Raw genomic sequence first — 20,387 nt, forward strand, 5'->3', positions numbered from 1 at the left:
CGCTGGTGACAGCGACATTATCTGCGCTACATTTCATGTGTAACGTGTCCGCAGCCTAAAAATATCTGTGACATCCAGTGTACTTTTTCTGTAGACAGTGTCCGCTGCGGACAGTTACATTACCTGCGCTACATCTCCTGTATAACGTTTGCGTATCCGAAATATCAGTGACATTCCGTTTACTTTTTCTGCTGCTGCTGACAGCGACATTACCTGCGCTACCTCTCCTGTATAACGTTTGTGCATCCTAAATATCAGTGACATTCATTCGTGCGGAGGTCAGCTACCTCCAAAGACAGCCCCTGCATTTGTCCAACCAGTGCAGAAATAGTATCCATCGCTGCACTGACACAAACAAAATGGCGGTTTTTCGGCGGTTGATAATATCACAATGTGGGGGGAGGAGAGAAACTCCTCAGAATGACAACAAAAGGAAAATAACCAGGAACTAGGCCTCAAGGCTAGGGAAAGGGAAATGGTAACCACCTACTGTAGGAAACCCTAAACCTAGCCCTGACTCCTGTCAGTATGAATAACCCTGAAGATCCCGAGAGAAATCTCGGGCTCGGTGATGTGAGACAATCAAGATGGCGACGGGCTCTTTGCGATCAAATGGATGAGGTGAGTATGATTTTATTTTTTTATTTATTTATTGTAGACCTTAATCTGAGGGGTACAATGATGAGGAGCGTCATTTTACCAGCCGAATCAAATTTTCAAGAACTTCGATCATCTCTAGTATGTACATGTTAAGAATGAAGAACAAATTCATACAGATGATAATCTTCCCACCACTTATGGGGAGAAGGGGCTCTTAATCTTTTCTTCACAGGCAGACACAAACAAGTAGATAAGTACATATCACTAGCAATGCACCTGTATAAGCTGCACGGCTGAAGCTCGTGGCTATTAGACTCATGATACCAAGTCAGGGCAGTCAGTAGGCAGGGTCTTCTGGTTCTCCACTGATGAACTCTATCTTGAACTGTTATACATTTTGCATTATTCTGATGGAACTGTCCCTCAATTTGCCAGGATAGGGATTGCATGTATCTAAGGATTAACATGAGTTAACTATTGTGTATTAATCTGCCATTGGAAATTTGTGCTGATACTCACAGGTTGTAATTTTGTGCACAGGGATTTGCGGCTACAGTAAGATTTTTTTTTGTGCTAATATATTATTTATTTGAAAAAAAAGGGATTTCAGCTCACCCACCGTTCTCCTTTGCCGTGCTGGATCCAGGACCAGGAATCAATCAGAATAGTAGAAAAAATGAAGCAACAGGCTCAGGATAAAATCCAATTTCTTTATTTCTTCATTATAAAATCCATAGGCTGACCAGACAGGCAAGGTGTATGAGTTTCGACAGTACGTCTTAATCATGACCACCATGGTGGGTTTACACCACACAATGTTACAGCTGTCCTTCCTGACCGTTGGCTGCTCGTTCAGTGAAGGAGTCTTAATCATGGTGCTCATGATTAAGATGTACAGTTGAAATGCGTAGACCTTGCCTGTCTGGTCGGCTTATGGATTTTATAATGAAAAAATAAAGAAATTGGATTTCATCCTGAGTCTGCTGCTGGATTTTTTCTAATGTTCTGATGTATTATTCTTTTATTTTATGCACTTATATAGCGCTGACATATTCCACAGCACTTTACAGACATTAGCATCACGCTGTCCCCAATGGGGCTCACAATCTAGGTCCCTATCAGTATGTCTTTGGAGTGTGGGAGGAAACCGGAGTACCTGGAGGAAACCCACACAGACAGGGGGAAAACATACAAACTCCATGCAGATGTTGTCCTTGGGAAGACTTGAACCCAGCACTGCAAGGCACCAGTACTAACGGTATGAGCCACCATGCTGCCCATAGTATGTGTGACATACTTGAAGAGCCAAGGGTTCATACCTCAAATTCATACCGTTCTTTATGCCACTCAATATTAAAACCTCTCATAATATTTTTAACTGCAAGGCCAAAATACTGTATACTGGGAGTTCTAGAGTTAGACCTTGATTCTCTGAACTCCAAAATAGCACATTGTCTCTATCACCTATCAAAACTTTTACCATAACTTGATGAACCTTTATTACCACAAATTGAGGACTGACCTAATTATAAACTGGGACAGCAAACAGGCCACAGAAACACCAGCATTGAGTCACAGTGGACATTGCTGTAACTCCTGTGGACCAGTGTTTCCATTATCATAAACTGTTAGGCACCTTTCACACGGGCGAGTATTCCTGCGCGGGTGCAATGTGTGAGGTGAACGCATTGCACCCGCACTGAATACCGACCCATTCATTTCTATGGGGCTGTGCACACGAGCGGTGATTTTCACGCATCACTTGTGCGTTGCGTGAAAATCACAGCATGCTCTATATTCTGCGTTTTTCACGCAACGCAGGCCCCATAGAAACGAATGAGTTTGCGTGAAAATCGCAAGCATCCGCAAGCAAGTGCGGATGCGGTGGGATTTTCACGCATGGTTGCTAGGTGACGATCGGGCTGGGGACCCGATCTGTATTATTTTCCCTTATAACACGGTTATAAGGGAAAATAATAGCATTCTGAATACAGAATCCAAAGTAAAATAGTGATGGAGGGGTTAAAAATTTAAAAAAATTAACTCACCGAGTCCACTTGATCGCGTAGTTGCGGATCTCTGTCTTCTTCTGTAATGTTGAGCTGCCGGCTAAGGACCTGTGGTGATGTCACATCACATGATCCAATCACATGGTTCATCACCATGGTGAGGAACCATGTGATTGGACCATGTGATGAGCACAGTGACGTCATCAAAGGTCCTATTCCTAGGCAAAGCAAAGAAGAAGACAGAAGAGAAGCCGGGCTGCGCGATCAAGTGGATTAAGGTGAGTTAAATTTTTTTTAAAATTTTTTCTTAACCCCTCCAGCCTTATTGTACTATGCATTCAGAATGCTATTATTTTCCCTTATAACCATGTTATAAGGGAAAATAATACAATCTACAGAACACCTAACCCAAACCCGAACTTCTGTGAAGAAGTTCGGGTTTGGGTACCAAACATGCCGATTTTTCTCACGCGCGTGCAAAACGCATTACAATGTTTTGCACTCGCGCGATAAAATCACGCTTTTTCCCGCAACGCACCTGCATCTTATCCAGGCAAAAAACATGACGCCCGTGTGAAAGAGGCCTTAAGCAATAAGCACCGTTGTTATAGTTACTGAATATCAGCTTTTATGCACTGATAAAAAAACGTTCTGGTCTTGAAATTACTGTATATAGCATCATATTTGCAGCTTTTATCATGTCTGTACCCAGTACTTATTCTTCTAATTAATTCTGAATACAAACACATTTACAAAGCAAATACATAAAAGCACAAATGGTAAATTTTAGTAGTGTTTGATGATTTTTTTGTCCTTTACACATAATTGCCAACATTAGGTCACTCATTCGTTTTAGAAAAGGTGGTTTTACTTAATAAAAATGCACACAATGTTCCAAAAAACTATTAAATTAAAAGAATCAGATGTTCATGAAAAAGTTCTGCTAAGGCCTCATGCACACGACCGTTCCGTTTTTTGCGGTCCGCAAACCGCAGATCCGCAAAACAAGGATGGCGTCCGTGTGCGTTCCGCAATTTGCGGAACGGCACGGACAGCCTTTAATATAACTGCCTATTCTTGTCTGCAAAGCGCGGACAAGAATAGGACAGGTTATATTTTTTTGCGGGGCCACAGAACGGAGCAACGGATGCGGACAGCGCACAGAGTGCTGTCCGCATCTTTTGCGGCCCCATTGAAGTGAATGGGTCCGCATCTGAGCCACCAAAACAACGGCCGTGTGCATGAGGCCTAATTCACATAAGTACAGCCCATTGTTGTCTGAAGTGAATATTACCTCTCTGTCATGTAACCACTGGACCTGAGAGGCAGCTGTGTGTCAGAGGAGGCTTACTCAGCTCTACCACTTCTAATCCTGGACAGAAATTATATGAAATGTGTTTGCCATTTTAAAAACCATCATCTTTCTTTCAGCTGATTTTACTGTATATCATTCATAATTTAAATAACTAGGAAATGTTGTAATATATCTTATTGCCATCCCCCCTCCTACACTAAAAATTTTTGCTAATTCCATCTTGAGAGACAAAGCTGTCAACTCACTGAAAGATCAGATTTAAGCTGCCTACAGAAGTCTATATGGAGAAGAGGGGAACAGGAGAGATGAGCTGCTAGCGGGAGAGGGGCATTTTTTTTTTTCACTGATAACATATATTACAAAGTTACTTACATTTGCATGTGCCATTAATATATTTTTGAAATGTTACTGACCATTTAATTAAAGTGATTGATTATTAAATAATGATTAATTCCAACCCCTCCACCCCCCGGGGATGCAGTCACGAGCTGTCAAGTAATTGTAATGACAGCCAGGACCTTCCTTACTGCTCTTTACATCCTGCTGCTATTATATTCTGAACATCTGTACATTTTTATTAAGCAAAATCACTTCTCCTAAAAAGAAATGAACAATCGAATGTTAGCAATAATGTGTAAAGAACATGAAAAACTCAAAAAGTTAAATTCTATTGAAATCTAACATGTGCTACTTGGTGTTTGCTTTGTAAATGTAGTTCTATTCAGAATTGAATAGATCAGTGGTGCCCAACCATTTTTTGTCTGAGGGCCGCACTAGACATGGTATAAATTTTGCGGGCCAGAACCAGGTAGCTTTGCCAGAAAGAAATGCAAACACTGAGGGGGCACGTGTGAGCATTACTACTGTAAAGGGCCAAATATCTGGGTAGGGGGCGCATCTGGGCATTTTTACCATGAAGGGGGCAGGTGTGAGCATTACTGCTGTGAAGAGGACACATATCTGGCCATTATTACTGTGAGGGGCACGTGTGAGCATTACTACTGTGAAGAGGGCAGATATCTGAGCATTACGACAGTGAAGGGGTCGCATGTGAGCATTATTACTGTGAAGGGGGCACATGTGAGCATTACTATTGTGAAGAGGGAACATGTGAGCATTACTACCGTGAAGGGGGCACATATCTGCACATAGCAATACTAAGGAGTGGATTGCAGGAAACTCTCTCCACAAATGCCTTTGGGTTCAGCATTATAAGTTCTCTCTCCCTCATTAATATTGCTAGGTTGGTGAGGAGAGCTTCCTGAGGAGCAACTCAGATGGACCACACAGGCACCAGACTTAGTAAAAGAAAAAGGCTCAGGCCCAATCACTTCCCACATATCTGGGCATTACGACTGTGAAGGAGGCACAATTCTTGGCATTATTACTGTGAGGGGGGCACATGTGAGCATTATTACTGTGAAGGGGCACATGTGAGCATTATTACTGTGTAGGGGGCACATGTGAGCATTATTACTGTGTAGGGGGCACATGTGAGCATTATTACTGTGTAGGGGGCACATGTGAGCATTATTACTGTGTAGGGGGCACATGTGAGCATTATTACTGTGAAGGGGGCACATGTGAGCATTATTACTGTGAAGGGGGCACATGTGAGCATTATTACTGTAAAGGGGGCACATGTGAGCATTATTACTGTGTAGGGGGCACATCTGAGCATTATTATTGTGAAGGGGCACATGTGAGCATTATTACTGTGAAGGGGCACATGTGAGCATTATTACTGTGAAGGGGCACATGTGAGCATTATTACTGTGTAGGCGGCACATGTGAGCTTTATTACTGTGAAGGGGCACATGTGAGCATTATTACTGTGAAGGGGCACATGTGAGCTTTATTACTGTAAAGGGGGCACATGTGAGCATTATTACTGTGTAGGGGGCACATGTGAGCATTACTACTGTGAAGGGGCACATCTGAGCATTATTACTGTAAAGGGGGCACATGTGAGGATTATTATTGTGAAGGGGCACATCTGAGCATTATTACTGTGAAGGAGGCACAAGTCTGGGCATTATTACTGTGAAGGAGACACATATCTTCACATAGCAAGACTAAGGAGTGGTATGCAGGAAACTCTCCACAAATGCCTTTGGGTGCTGTATTATGAGTTCTCTCTCCCTCATTAATATTACTAAGTTGATGAGGAGTGCTTCCTGGGGAGCAACCCAGATGGCCCACAGTAAGGCTACATGCACACGACCGTGGTGTGTTTTGAGGTCCGCTAATCGCGGATCCGCAGAACACGGATGGCGTCCGTGCGCGTTCCGCGGACAAGAATGGGACATGTTATATTTTTTTGTGGGACCACGGAACGGAGCAACGGATGCGGACAGCACACGGATTGCTGTCCGCATCTTTTGCGGCCTCATTGAAGTGAATGGGTCCGCATCCGAGCCACCAAAACTGCGGCTCGGATGCGGACCAAAACAACGGCCGTGTGCATGAGGCCTAAAAGACACTTCCCGCAACTACCACACCTCGCCAGTCACATCCTCCATAGAACTCTGGCTCCCTTCTGACACGTCCTCCCCTTCTCCAACGTGCTCTGATGCCTGGCTGAGAGTCCAGATGAGGTCTATACGACGGGTGAGGGGAGATGGGGTCTACAGTCGCTGCAGAAAATAATTGTACTGCGCCACTGCAGCGGCCCAGGCATGTCCCTTCTTCTTCAACTGAGCGCAAGCTCCGCCTCCGGTCACTGCGCGGGCCGCGGGCTGTAGGTTGGGCATCACTAGAATAGATGAATAAGTATGTGGTTGTAATACTAGCAGTCTGTCTCCACTGGCATCTTCATTCTTCTGGCATTCATGGCTGTCGGAAGGCTCCCCTTTCCCTTGACTCTGTTTCTCCTGCAGTCACAGTCTGTCAGCATATCTCTGCTCCTTCCTGGCGAGAATGGCCACTAGAGTAGTGTTTGGCATGTCCACTCAACACTGCAGCTGGAGTAAGAATCATGTTTCGTAAAAGAATATTTAAAATATGGACTGGCACTCTAAAATGTGTGTTTTGGATGTGTTGTTAGTAGTATTGATAGGCGGACCACTACTGTATTCTCGTATTAAATGATCATAAACATTTATTCATAAATATAAAATATAAAAGAAATTGATAAAATCAAAATAGAATAAAAACCATACATATGATAACCTATGCCTCAAATGGAAAAAACGTCTAGAATATGTGATTGACTAAATATTTTGAGCAGCTGATTAATTCTGGATGAATATATACTTCGCAGTAATATAGCAGACTAGAGATATTCGAATCCTCTCAAAGGTAAGTGCACTTGATGTTCTTTGAAAGGAAACAAGAAAACCTTTAAAAGTTCAAATGTCTGTATGGGACTGTGTATGCTGCGCAGTAGTAAAAAATTGTCGCATCTCCCATGAATATCCTTGGTGTATGGAAAGATTCAATTCATATAACACGGTTTCAAACAGTTAATCCCCTTGTGTTATTACGCCTTTGTGAATGACTCCTCAGCTTGTATATAGTCCAACTCATAAGGTAAGGAAAGTCCGGACTATCTTTCAACAAGTAGCCGCATGCTTTGTATGTAAAAGCGGCATAACACTTAATGTAGGTAGATATCTCTTGCCTTCTCTTGTTTTCGAGTTGTGGCTTAATTACATACCCAGCGTTGTTTCCTTGTTGTGTCCGCTGTCCTAGCACGCTCGCTGGTACACACGCCGGCGTGTCATGTGATTTGCAGCAGGATCTTAGCATATGTCTTGTAGCAGGGTCTCGCGGGAGTTGATGCCGTTAGTCTGTTGAAAATATTTGCGATATTTGGAGCGCTCTAGTTGTTTAGATTATTCAGTTGGACTTTACAGTTATCCATGTAGAGGCCTCTTCTTACTGCTTTCGCGCCATCTACTCCCATTTAACTATGTATGGTTTTTATTCTATTTTGATTTTATCACTTTCTTTTATATTTTATATTTATGAATAAATGTTTTTATCATTTAATACAAGAATACAGTAGTGGTCCGCCCATCAATACTACTAACAACACATCCAAAACACACATTTAGAGTGCCAGTCCATATTAAATGTTTTTTTTACAAAACATTTTTCCTGTAAGGGTGAAACAGTGTACGGGACTAGAGCACCTATCCCTTGATCACATAGGAGTGAGCTATTCCTATCAATTTGAAACAAGTAAGAATCATGTCTGTAGCTCCTGTCTTGGTTACGGACATTTCATCTGGTAAAATATTTGTTCCTCTGGCCAAGGGTTGGCAGATCCTTGCCTGGAGACATAAGAAAAACTGGCTTTCCACTCAGATCTCTGGAAGACATGGAATTTTTTTCCAGACTATTGATGACCTACATACACTTTTCCAAAATATCCGTGACGATGTTGCCTCCTATGTCACATGTGAACAGATTAGGTCAGAAGCCTGCTGGCCTGCTCCATTAGCTTTTTAAAATGCTCCATGGCAACTTATCATGATGGACTTTATTACCTGTCTCCATCCTCTGGATTTTTCTGTAGTCTGGGCTGTAGCGGACCATTTTTTCAAAATGTTCATCTTGACATCCTGGTCACCAATCTAATGTCTACGTGGTCTACCTCAAACACATTGGGGGAGATTTATCAAAACTGGTTGCCCATAGCAACCAATCAGATTCCACCTTTCATTTTTTAAAGCTCCTTTTGAAAATGAAAGGTGGAATCTGATTGGTTGCTATAGGAAGCTAATCCAGGCCAGTTTCCATACCATCCTCACTTTAGTGGGCAGGTGGAGCAAATCAAACAGGTTCTGGAGAGTTAGGCTACTTCGGTGAAGGTCCGTCTTGTATCTGCACAGACGGATCCGCACCGATAATGCAAACGCTTGTATACGTTCAGAACGGATCAGTTTGTATTATTCTTTCAAACAAAAGTCTAAATCAAAACGGATCCGTCCTGACTTACATTGAAAGTCAATGGGGGACGGATCCATTTTCAATTGCACCATATTGTGTCAGTGAAAACGGATCCGTCCCCATTGACTTACATTGTAAGTCAGGACGGATCCGTTTGGCTCTGCATCGTCAGGCAGACACCAAAACGCTGCAAGCAGCATTTTGGTGTCCGCCTCCAGAGCAGAATAGAGGCGGAACGGAGCCAAACTGATCCTTATCCATTCAGAATGCATTGGGGCTGAACTGATCCATTTTGGGACGCTTTTGAGAGCCCTGAAACGGATCTCACAAGCGGACCCATAAACGACAATGTGAAAGTACTAAATTGCTAAAACTTGTTAGAAACAGAAAAGTCCTTTTAAGGACTATTGTGTGTGGCAGCAACATATATTTTTAGCGCAACCTGCGCTAAATAGCTTGCAATTGTTTGGCCGCTGCAGACAGTGCCATTATCTGCACTACATCTCCTGTCTAATGTTTGAGCATCCTAAAAATATCTGTGACATCCAGTGTACTTTTTCGGGAGATGGTGTCCGCTGCAGACAGTTACATTATATATATATATATATGTATAACGTTTGCGTATCCGAAATATCAGTGACATTCAGTCAAATTTTTTTGGCAGCGACATTTCCTGCGCTACATCTCCAGTATAACGTTAGTGCATCCGAAATATCAGTGACATTCAGTGTAATTTTATTCGCCGCTGGTGACAGCGACATTATCTGCGCTACATTTCATGTGTAACGTGTCCGCAGCCTAAAAATATCTGTGACATCCAGTGTACTTTTTCTGTAGACAGTGTCCGCTGCGGACAGTTACATTACCTGCGCTACATCTCCTGTATAACGTTTGCGTATCCGAAATATCAGTGACATTCCGTTTACTTTTTCTGCTGCTGCTGACAGCGACATTACCTGCGCTACCTCTCCTGTATAACGTTTGTGCATCCTAAATATCAGTGACATTCATTCAGTGTCATTTTTTATTAGCCAGTGGTGACAGCGACATTACTTGCTCTATACCTCCTGTATAACATTTGTGCATCCTAAATATCAGTGACATTCTGTGTACTTTATTTGCGCATACACTTACAAAACCTAGGGAACGGCAATTAGTGTTTCACGAGGTGGATGATGATGATGAGACACAGTTGCCAATAAGTCAACGGCAATTAGTGTCTCAAGAGGTTGATGATGAGGATGAGACACAGTTGTCAATAAGTGAGGTTCTTGTTAGGTCAACAAGTCAGGAGGATGACCAGAGTGAGGAAGTGGAAGAGGAGGTGCTGGACGATTAAGTCACTGACCCAACCAGTGAAGGTGACAAGCCAAGAGAAGACAGCAGTACAGAGGGGGAGGGATCCGCAGCACCGCAACAGGCTGGAAGAAGCAGTGGGTGGGAAAAGGGAGAAGGCGGCCCACACCAAACAGGCCCGCAACTGTTCCCCGGAGCACCCCCTTGCGGCAATCTCCCTTGCCAAGGGGCAGGTGATCCGCAGTCTGGCGCTTTTTTGATGAAAGTGCGGACGATAAAAGAATTGTCATTTGCAACCTGTGCCATACCAAAATGAGGAGGGGAGTGAACACTAGCAACCTCACCACCACCGGCATGATCTGCCACATGGCATCAAAGCAGCCTAATAGGCGGGGGTGGGGGGGGGGGGGGCGAACGCCTGCGTCCACAACCAGTGTCTGCGGGTCACACCACTGCCTCCTCTTCCCCTGTGTTATGTGCTGGCCAATCCCCTGTCCAAGACGCAGGCCCGGATGCCTCCTGACCTGCACCTGGACCTTCGCAAGCATAATTCAGCTGGACCTTCAGCTAGCACATCCACTTCTGTGTCCCAGCGAAGCGTACAGTTATCTATACCCCAGGCCTTTGAACGAAAGCACAAATACCCAGCCACCCACCCACAGACCATAGCACTAAATGCACACCTTTCCAAATTGTGTGAAAATGTTGCCATTTTGGCTTGTGGACACTGATGCTTTCTGCAGTCTGATGGCGGCGGCTGTCCTGCGGTACTCTGTCCCCAGCCGCCAATATTGTTCACGGTGTGCAGTCCCAGCCTTACACCAGCATTTGTCCTGTAACATCACCCGTGCCCTGACCAACGCAGTTCTTGAGAAGGTCCACTTAACGACTGACACATGGACTTTTGGCCAGGGACGCTACATTTCCCTGATGGCACTCTGGGTGAACGTTGTGGAGGCCGGGAGCGAGTCGTACCCTGGGATGGCACAGGTGCTACCGACACCAAGGATTGCAGGCCCTACTTCCATCAGGGTTTCCGCCGCGCCCTACATTAGTGGCTGCAACCCCCCCTTCTCCTCCTCCTCCACTTCCACCTCTGAATTATCATCTTGCAGCACCAGTCATCAGGCATGGTTGTGTCTGATAATGGCCGTAACTTGGTGGCGGCTTTGGAGCTCGGCAAGCTCACACACATACCATGCCTAGCCCATGTGTTCAACCTAGTGGTTCAGCGGTTTCTCAAAACCTACCCCAAGTTGCCTGAGCTACTGGTAAAGGTGCGCCTGTGTGTGTGTGCCCATTTCCGTAAGTCATCGACAGCTTCCGCTGGTCTGGCAACGCTGCAGCAGCACTTGCAATTGCCAGCTCACCGACTGTTGTGCACCGTGAGTACGTGCTGTAACTCAACATTCCACATGTTGGCCAGGCTTTGTGAGCAGCAGAGAGCATTAGTGGAATACCAGCTGCAACATGGCCGTCGCCTTTCCAGTCAGCTTCTGCTCTTCACAAGCGGTGAGTGGGCATGAATGTCTGACCTCTGTGAGGTTTTAAGCAACTTTGAGGAATCAACACAGATAGTGAGCGGCGATGCCGCTATTATCAGCATAACCATCCTACTTCTGTGTCTACTCAAACGCTCACTGCTCACAATAAAGGCGGACGCTTTGCATGTGGAAGAGGTGGAAATGGGGGAAGAAAGCACACAGGGCGATAGCCAGACCACCCTCAGTTCGTCTTCTCAGCGCGAATTGGATGATGATGAGGAGGAGGAGCAGGAGACGGTTGTCTCCGCTACAGAGGGTAGTGCCCATGGAAGTTTTATTCCATCTGTTCAGCATAAATGGGTAGAAGAGGATCAGGAGATTGAGAGTCATCCTCCTGATGAGGACAGCGAAGTCTTGTCTGTTGGGACTCTAGCACACATGGCTGACTTTATGTTAAGCTGTCTTTCCCGTGACCCTCGCGTTGTACGCATTTTGGCCAATACCGATTACTGGTTGTTCACCCTTCTCGACCCCCGCTACAAAGAGAACTCCAAAAATTTACAGCTGACAACGCTGGCTGCAGAGTACATAGTTCCTTGGCCAACCGAGGAGGGGAGACGAGGGGAGTTCCAACAGAGGCAGGGCAACACTCTCCAAGGCCTGGGACAGTTTTATGACACCCCGTCAGCACCCTCAACCTGATGCTTGACCTTGTGTTACAAGGAGGGAAAAATTTTGGAAGATGGTGAAGGAGTACGTAGCAGACCGTTTCAGCGTCCTCAGTGATCCCTGTGTGCCTTACAACTATTGGTTGTCCAAGCTGGACACCTGGCATGAACTGGCGCTCTACGCCTTGGAGGTGCTGGCCTGCCCCACCGCCAGCGTTTTGTCGGAACGTGTATTTAGTGCTGCTGTGGGCATAATAACTAATAAGCGCATCCGCCTGTCAACTAAAAAAGGCTGACCAGTTAACTCTTATACAAGGCCTGGATTGCCCCTGACTTCTCTACTCCACCAGAGGAAAGCAGCTGAACATAAATGCACTCTAAATGTGGCTTTTATGGTGTATTGAATACACTGTATTCCCATGCACCCCTTCCACCACTAAAAAGGGTATATGGTTCAATCTCCCTTTTCTCCTCCTCCTCCTCCATCATATCAACATGCTTATTAGGCTTCCCTCACTCCTAATGTTTTAGAGGGTCAGCTCAGCAGCGGGCCCTCACCCATAATGTTTTAGAGGGTCATCAGCAGACCCTCACCCATAATGGTTTTGAGGGTCACCAGCTGGACCTCAACCATAATGTTTTAGAGGGTCACCTCAGCAGTAGACCCTCACCTCAAAATTTTTTGATGGTCAGCTCGGCAGCAGGCGCTCGCTCACAATTTTTTTTAGATGGTCAGCTCGGCAGCAGGCCCTCGCCAACAAAGTTTTTTAGATGGTCAGCTTGTCAGCAGGCCCTCACCCCTAATGTTTTAGATGGTCAGATCAGCAGCAGGCTCTCGCCCCTAATGTTTTAGAGGGTCACCAGCAGGCCCTTGCTCCTAATGTTTTTGAGGGTCACCAACAGGCCATCAATCATAATTTTTCAAGGGTGTGTATGGTGCCCCCCTTTACGTTTAATAAAGGGTGTATTGGAGTGCCGGTCCCTAGTAATTTTTGGCAGCCCTTTCCCTTAGTGCATAGGCTTTATGAGTGTAGAAGGCCCACTACCTGAACAATTGTACCACAATTTGAATGAGGCCCTACTTTATGTGATATACAGGTTGAATTGGAGTGCCTCTTCTTTGTAATTTTTGGCAGCACTTGCACTTTAATTACAAGTAAATATACAGGAAAGAATGTTTCCTAACAATTTTTCCTCTAAAATTGATTTTATCTTCGGTTTGGTGCGTATTATTGTTGGTCTGTAAAAGTGGCGTACTATTCGGACAGCATCATTCCCAGCAGCGACCTGGGAGTCCAAGATGCATCCAGACTAGGGCAGCAGCTAACGATTATTTGAATAATCGATTAGTTGTCGATATTTTCATAGATTAATCGGGAAAAAACTGTTGCCTGTAGCAGAGAAGAGGCGTTCCGATGGAGAAGTATGATCTTGCAAGTTTAACTTTTATGGGGGATCTGTGGATGACACACTTTTATGGGGGATCTGTAGATGACACACTGTTATGGAGGATCTGTGGATGACACACTGTTATGGGGGATCTGTGGATGACACACTGTTATGGGGGATCTGTAGATGACACACTTTTATGGGGGATCTGTGGATGACACACTTTTATGGGGGATCTGTAGATGACACACTGTTATGGGGGATCTGTGGATGACACACTGTTATGGGGGATCTGTGGATGACACACTGTTATGGGGGATCTGTGGATGACACACTGTTATGGGGGATCTGTGGATGACACACTTTTATGGGGGATCTGTGGATGACACTATTATGGGGGATCTGTCGATGGCGCTGTTATGGAGGGGATCTGTGGATGGCACTGCTATGGGGAGGGGGATCTGTGCACTGCTATGGGGAGGGGGATCTGTGCATGGCAGTGGCACTGTTATGGGGAGGGGGATCTGTGCATGGCAGTGGCACTGTTATGGGAGGGGGATCTGTGGATGGCAGTGGCACTGTTATGGTGAGGGGGATCTGTGGATGACACTATATAGCATCTTATGCTATATGTGTCATCCACAGATCTCCCCCATAACAGTGTCTCCCAAGTCCCAATACACCGGCCCGGCCGCTCACAGCAATATCTAAAGAGTATTCCTTAACTGTTACCCTGCAGTAACTTTTACTTAAACTTTGAATCAGCGCTATGAATTGATTTTTAATACCTTACAAAATCAAATACAATGAAGCTCTGGTAACAGGCAGAGCATGCGGCGGCATAACGTCACTCACTCACGTGACGCGCCTGCTTCGCCCACTTTATGAATGACGCAGGCGGAGCAGGCGCATCACGTGAGTTAGTGACGTTATGCCGCCGCCTGCTCTGCCTGTTACTGGAGCTTCATTGTAAGGTAAAATAAAGATGCGCTGATTTAAAGTAAACCGCCCGCCCGCATAGCAACGAATCAGCGATTATTCGATAACGGGATTTAGTCGACAACGAATCCTGTTATCGAATATTATCGATAAAGTCAATTAATCATTGCAGCCCTAATCCATGCTGTTCCCGAACCATTTCAATGGTGTTTCCATCAATTTCTGACCTTTTCCTATGAACCAGACACCCTCCCCTCTTCAGAGCAGGGGGTGCCTGGTTTAATGCTTGGCTTCTCCCATTGACTTTCATTGTGCTCGGGTGCTCTGTAGGGCACCCGAGCATCCCGAAGTTTTTTACTCGAGCACCCGAGCACTTTGGTGCTCGACCAACACTAATGGTAATGTTTTCCTCTGAATTCCTCTGATCCCCTATGATCAAGCAGTGTAGATCCAGTAAAGTTTTTTGACTGGGTATCTTCGCTTTCTGGGGATGAGTTCAAGTGCGGCTACTGGCAAGTCTCCATTGTTCATTGTATATGGGCTACATCTGCAGATTCCAGTTCCAGTCTCCTCTGATGTACCCTCACAGATTTTCTCCAGATCTGGCAGGAGACTTAAGGTGCATTTAGACTGTCCGATTTTTGGGAAGATTATTGGGAATGACCGTTCCTGTGAACGCTCTTTTCCGACAATATGCTCATCTAAATGTGCCGCCAATCACCTGAGGAATGTGCTTTTCGCTTGTTCATCCGGTGATCCTGTTGTTTTTGCAGACACATCAATTATCGTTTCTGGGCAACAGATTGTGCTGTCTAAACAGCGATCTGCTGCCCAGAAACAATGATTCGCTATTGTGATCCCTCGTTCTCATACTGTGAAGGAGATCGCTGCATGTAAATACAGCAGACTCCTTCACTGAACGAGCAGCCAACAGTCAGGAAGAAACCCTTCCCGACAATTGTCTGTAACGTGTGGTGTAAACCCACCTTAAATCTTCTGGATCCAGGCCTCTGCTCGCATTCTTTCCAGGGTATTTAAGCCACCTTCCCCTGTGGGAGGGTGTTTGAGTAAAAAGGTTCCCTAGCTTGCTAGTCCCTGCAAAGGTGTTGTTGGAACCTATCTCCTTCCGTGACTTCTGACCATTTATTGCAATACCTTTGCCTGTTTATCGTACTGATCCTGTGCTGCCTGCCCTTTGGTCTGACTTAGGAAAAGCCCAAGGTATTCCAGTATATAGTACAAGCAATCAAAAGATCACAGGTTTGAGTCCCCTAAATGTGAAAACACTTGAATGAAGGTTAAAAAAAAAAAATATATATATAAAAAAATTCAACCCCCCTTTTTCCTATTTTACTTATAAATGTAAAAAAAAAATGAAATTAATTGGTATCAAGCGCATTGCTATGGTCTCAAAAGATGTGAGGCCCAAGTACCAATGCCAAATTCTAGAATATAGCCCCCCCATCCTAGCACTAAGGACATATTTTACTTGCTAGATAAATACTATATTCAGCGCCACCAAATATACAGAACTATCTAGTAACATATACCTCTTACATCCATTACTTCATAGGTGGCGTCTCCTCTGACGTAGAGGTTCTCTTTTCCCATCTTCTCTATTCCGCCCATGACAACTTCTACCAAACTCTTCTTGTTTCTGTAGAGTTTGCCAAACATACATCTTAACCTGCACAATCACTTTGCAGCTTTTTTCAGGTGGATGCAGGCATGTTTATTACAGTGCCTTGAAAAAGTATTCATACCCCTGAACTTTTCCACATTTTTTCACATTACACCCACAAACTTAAAATTATTTTATTGAGAATTTATGTGATAGACAAACACAAAGTAGCAAGTATGTGTGAAGTGAAGAGAAAATGATACATGGTTTGCAGTTTTTTAATAAATAAAAATCTGACTGCAGTGGGCTCTTCCTCAAACATCACAAATGGATGTGCTCCTACAGTATTTCTGCCTGTTCAGCTGCATAAGGCTACTTTCACACTTGCGGCAGTGTGATCCGGCGGCAGTTCCGTCGTCGGAACTGCCCGCCGGATCCGCCGATATGCCGCTGACTGAAAGCATTTGTGCGACGGATCCGGATGCGGATCCGTCTCACAAATGCATTGCAAGGACGGATCCGTCTCTCCGCTTGTCATGCGGACAGACGGATCCGTCTTGTACATTTTTTCACATTTTTACCGGTCTGCGCATTCCGGTATTCTGAATGCCGGATCCGGCGCTAATACATTCCTATGGGAAAAAATGCCGGCATTTAGGCAAGTCTTCAGTTTTTTTTGCCGGAGAGAAAACCGTAGCATGCTGAACTGAAGACATCCTGATGCAAACTGAACGGATTACTCTCCATTCAGAATGCATGGGGATAAAACTGATCAGTTCTTTTCCGGTATAGAGCCCCTGTGACGGAACTCTATGCCGGAAAAGAAAAACGCAAGTTTGAAAGTACCCTAATGTAGATATGAACAGAAAGAAAGAGAAGCACATCTGGTCATGATGTCAAAGGAAGAGCCTTCTATCCACAGGTTGGCTAAAAGAGGCTTTTTAGGTAAGGGTCTGGAGAACCCCTTTGAGCACCAAACTAGGTCCTTAAAGGGCTATTGGGGTTGTCTATTTTGAAGGATCTCATTTTGTTGCAAGTGTCAACCGATAATAAGCTTGTCACAGAATGTTCTACTGCTGAGACACCCAGCATCTTTTGGCAGCAGGCACCCAGTTTTCTTACAGTACCTCTTAAGGGGAAGCAAATCATTGCATAGTCCCAAATGTAAATGCTGATCTGACCATCTAAAACATTAGGGGTGAGGGTCTGCTGCTGAGCTGACCCTCTAAAACATTAGGGGCGAAGAGCCTGCTGCTGAGCTGACCCTCTAAAACATTAGGGGCGAAGAGCCTGCTGCTGAGCTAACCAACTAAAACATTAGGGGCGAGGGCCTGCTGCTAAGCTAACCATCTAAAACATTAGGGGCGAGGGCCTGCTGCTGAGCTAACCATCTAAAACATTATGGGCAGGGTCGGCTGCTGAGCTGACCATCTAAAACATTTAGGGGCGAGGGCATGCTGCTGTGCTGACCATCTAAAACATTATGGGCGAGGGCCTGCTGCTGAGCTGACCATCTAAAACATTATGGGCCAGGGCCTGCTGCTGAGCTGACCATCTGAAACATTATGGGCCAGGGCCTGCTGTTGAGCTGACCATCTAAAACATTATGGGCGAGGGCCTGCTGCCGAGCTGACCATCTAAAACATTATAAGTGAGGGCCTGCTGCTGAGCTGACCATCTAAAACATTAGGGGCGAGGGCCTGCTGCCGAGCTGACCATCTAAAACATGGGTGAGGGCCTGCTGCTGAGCTGACCATCTATAACATTAGGGGTGAGGGTCTGCTGCTGAGCTGACCATCTAAAACATTAGGGGTGAGGGTATGCTGCTGAGCTGACTCTGTAAAACATTAGGGGCGAGTGCCTGCTGCTGATCTGACCATCTAAAACATTATGGGCAAGGGCCTGCTGCTGAGCTGGCCATCTAAAACATTAGGGGTGAGGGCCTGCTGCTGATCTGACCATGGAAAGAATTATGGGCGAGGGCCTGCTGCTGAGCTGACCATCTAAAACATTACGGGTGAGGGTCTGCTGCCGAGCTGACACTCTAAAACATTAGGGGCGAGTGCCTGCTGCTGAGCTGACCATCGAAAAAATTATGGTTGAGGGCCTGCTGCTGAGCTGACCATCGAAAAAATTATGGTTGAGGGTCTGCTGGTGAGCTGACTCTCTAAAACATTAGGAGCCAGGGCCTCCTGCTGATGTGAACATGGAAAAAATTATAGGGGAGGGCCTGCTGCTGAGCTGACCATCGAAAAAATTATGGTTGAGGGTCTGCTGGTGAGCTGACTCTCTAAAACATTAGGAGCCAGGGCCTCCTGGTGATCTGAACATGGAAAAAATTATGGGGGAGGGCATGCTGCTGAGCTGACCATCGAAAAAATTATGGGCGAGGGTCTGCTGCTGAACTGACTCTCTAAAACATTTGGGGCGAGTGCCTGCTGCTGAGCTGACCATCGAAAAAATTATGGTTGAGGGCCTGCTGCTGAGCTGACCATCGAAAAAATTATGGTTGAGGGTCTGCTGGTGAGCTGACTCTCTAAAACATTAGGAGCCAGGGCCTCCTGCTGATGTGAACATGGAAAAAATTATGGGGGAGGGCCTGCTGCTGAGCTGACCATCGAAAAAATTATGGTTGAGGGTCTGCTGGTGAGCTGACTCTCTAAAACATTAGGAGCCAGGGCCTCCTGCTGATCTGAACATGGAAAAAATTATGGGGGAGGGCCTGCTGATGAGCTGACCATCGAAAAAATTATGATTGAGGGTCTGCTGCTGAGCTGACTCTCTAAAACATTAGGGGCGAGTGCCTGCTGCTGAGCTGACCATCAAAAAAATTATGGTTGAGGGCCTGCTGCTGAGCTGACCCTCTAAAACATTAGGAACGAGGGCAGACTAATAAGCATGTTGATATGATGGAGGAGGAGGACAAGAAAAGGAAGATTAAACCATATACCCTTTTTTGTGGTGGAAGGGGTGCATGGGAATACAGTGTATTCAATACACCATAAAAGCCACATTTAAAGTGCCTTTATGTTCAGCCACTTTCCTCTGGTAGGATAGAGAAGCCAGGGGCAATCCAGGCCTTGTTCATTTTGATAAGAGTCAATCGGATGCGCTTATCAGTTATTATGGCCCCAGCAGCACTAAATACCCGCTCTAACAAAACGCTGGTGGCAGGGCAGGGCAGCACCTCCAAGGTGTAGAGCGCCAGTTTTCTGCCACGTGTCCAGCTTGGACACCCAATAGTTGTAGGGCACAGAGGGGTCATTGAGGACGCAGACACAGTCTGCTACGTACTCCTTCACCATCTTCCAAAGTTTTGCCCTCCTTGTGAAACTAGGTCGCGCATCAGGTTGAGGGTGCTGGCGGGGTGTCATGAAACTGTCCCAGGCTTTGGAGAGTGTTGTCCTGCCTCTGTTGGAACTGCTGTGTGTTCCCCTCGTCTCCACTCCTTAGTTGCCCAAGGAACTACATACTCTTCTGCCAGCGTTGTCAGCTGAAAATTTTTGGAGCAATTTTTCCACAAGGACCTTCTCATATTGCACCATTTTGCTAGTCCTCTCTACCACAGGAATGAGAGATGAAAAGTTCTCTTTGTAGCGGGGGTCGAGAAGGGTGAACAACCAGTAATCGTGTTGGCCAAAATGTGTACAACTCGAGGGTCACGGGAAAGGCAGCATAACATAAAGTCATCCCCAACAGACAAGACTTCGCTGTCCTCATCAGGAGGATGACTCTCAATCTCCTCATCCTCTTCCTTCTCTTCTGCTCATCCACGTTGAACAGATGGAATAAACCTTCTATGGGTACTACCCTCTGTAGCAGAGGCAACCGTCTCCTGCTCCTCCTTATCATTATCCAATTTGCCCTGAGAAAACAAAATTAGGGTGTTCTGGCTATCACCCTGTGTACTGTCTTCCCCCATTTCCACCTCTTCCACATGCAAAGTGTCCGCCTTCATTGTGAGCAGCGAGCATTTCAGTAGACACAGAAGTGGGATGGTTACGCTGATAATAGCGGCATCGCCGCTCACCATCTGTGTTGATTCCTCAAAGTTGCGTAAAACATTACAGAGGTCAGACATCCATGCCCACTTATCGCTTGTGAAGAGCGGAAGCTGACTGGAAAGGCGATGACCATGTTGCAGCTGGTATTCCACTACTGCCCTCTGCT

At 45.6% G+C, this 20,387-nt stretch overlaps 1 protein-coding gene across 1 annotated transcript in view; it reads left to right on the top strand.

Annotated features, from left to right (window-relative positions):
* Positions 1-528: 528 nt before the first annotated feature.
* LOC120990861 (F-box/LRR-repeat protein 7-like) overlaps positions 529-20,387 on the top strand; it is a 69,194-nt gene continuing 49,335 nt past the window's right edge. The window contains exons 1-2 of the mRNA XM_040419745.1: positions 529-621; positions 1,338-1,492. Of these exons, the coding sequence (XP_040275679.1) occupies positions 529-621; positions 1,338-1,492 (248 nt within the window). The remainder of the gene's footprint in view (positions 622-1,337; positions 1,493-20,387) is intronic.

The sequence above is a fragment of the Bufo bufo genome, chromosome 2, assembly GCF_905171765.1.
Source record: "Bufo bufo chromosome 2, aBufBuf1.1, whole genome shotgun sequence".
Classification (NCBI taxonomy): Eukaryota; Metazoa; Chordata; class Amphibia; order Anura; family Bufonidae; genus Bufo; species Bufo bufo.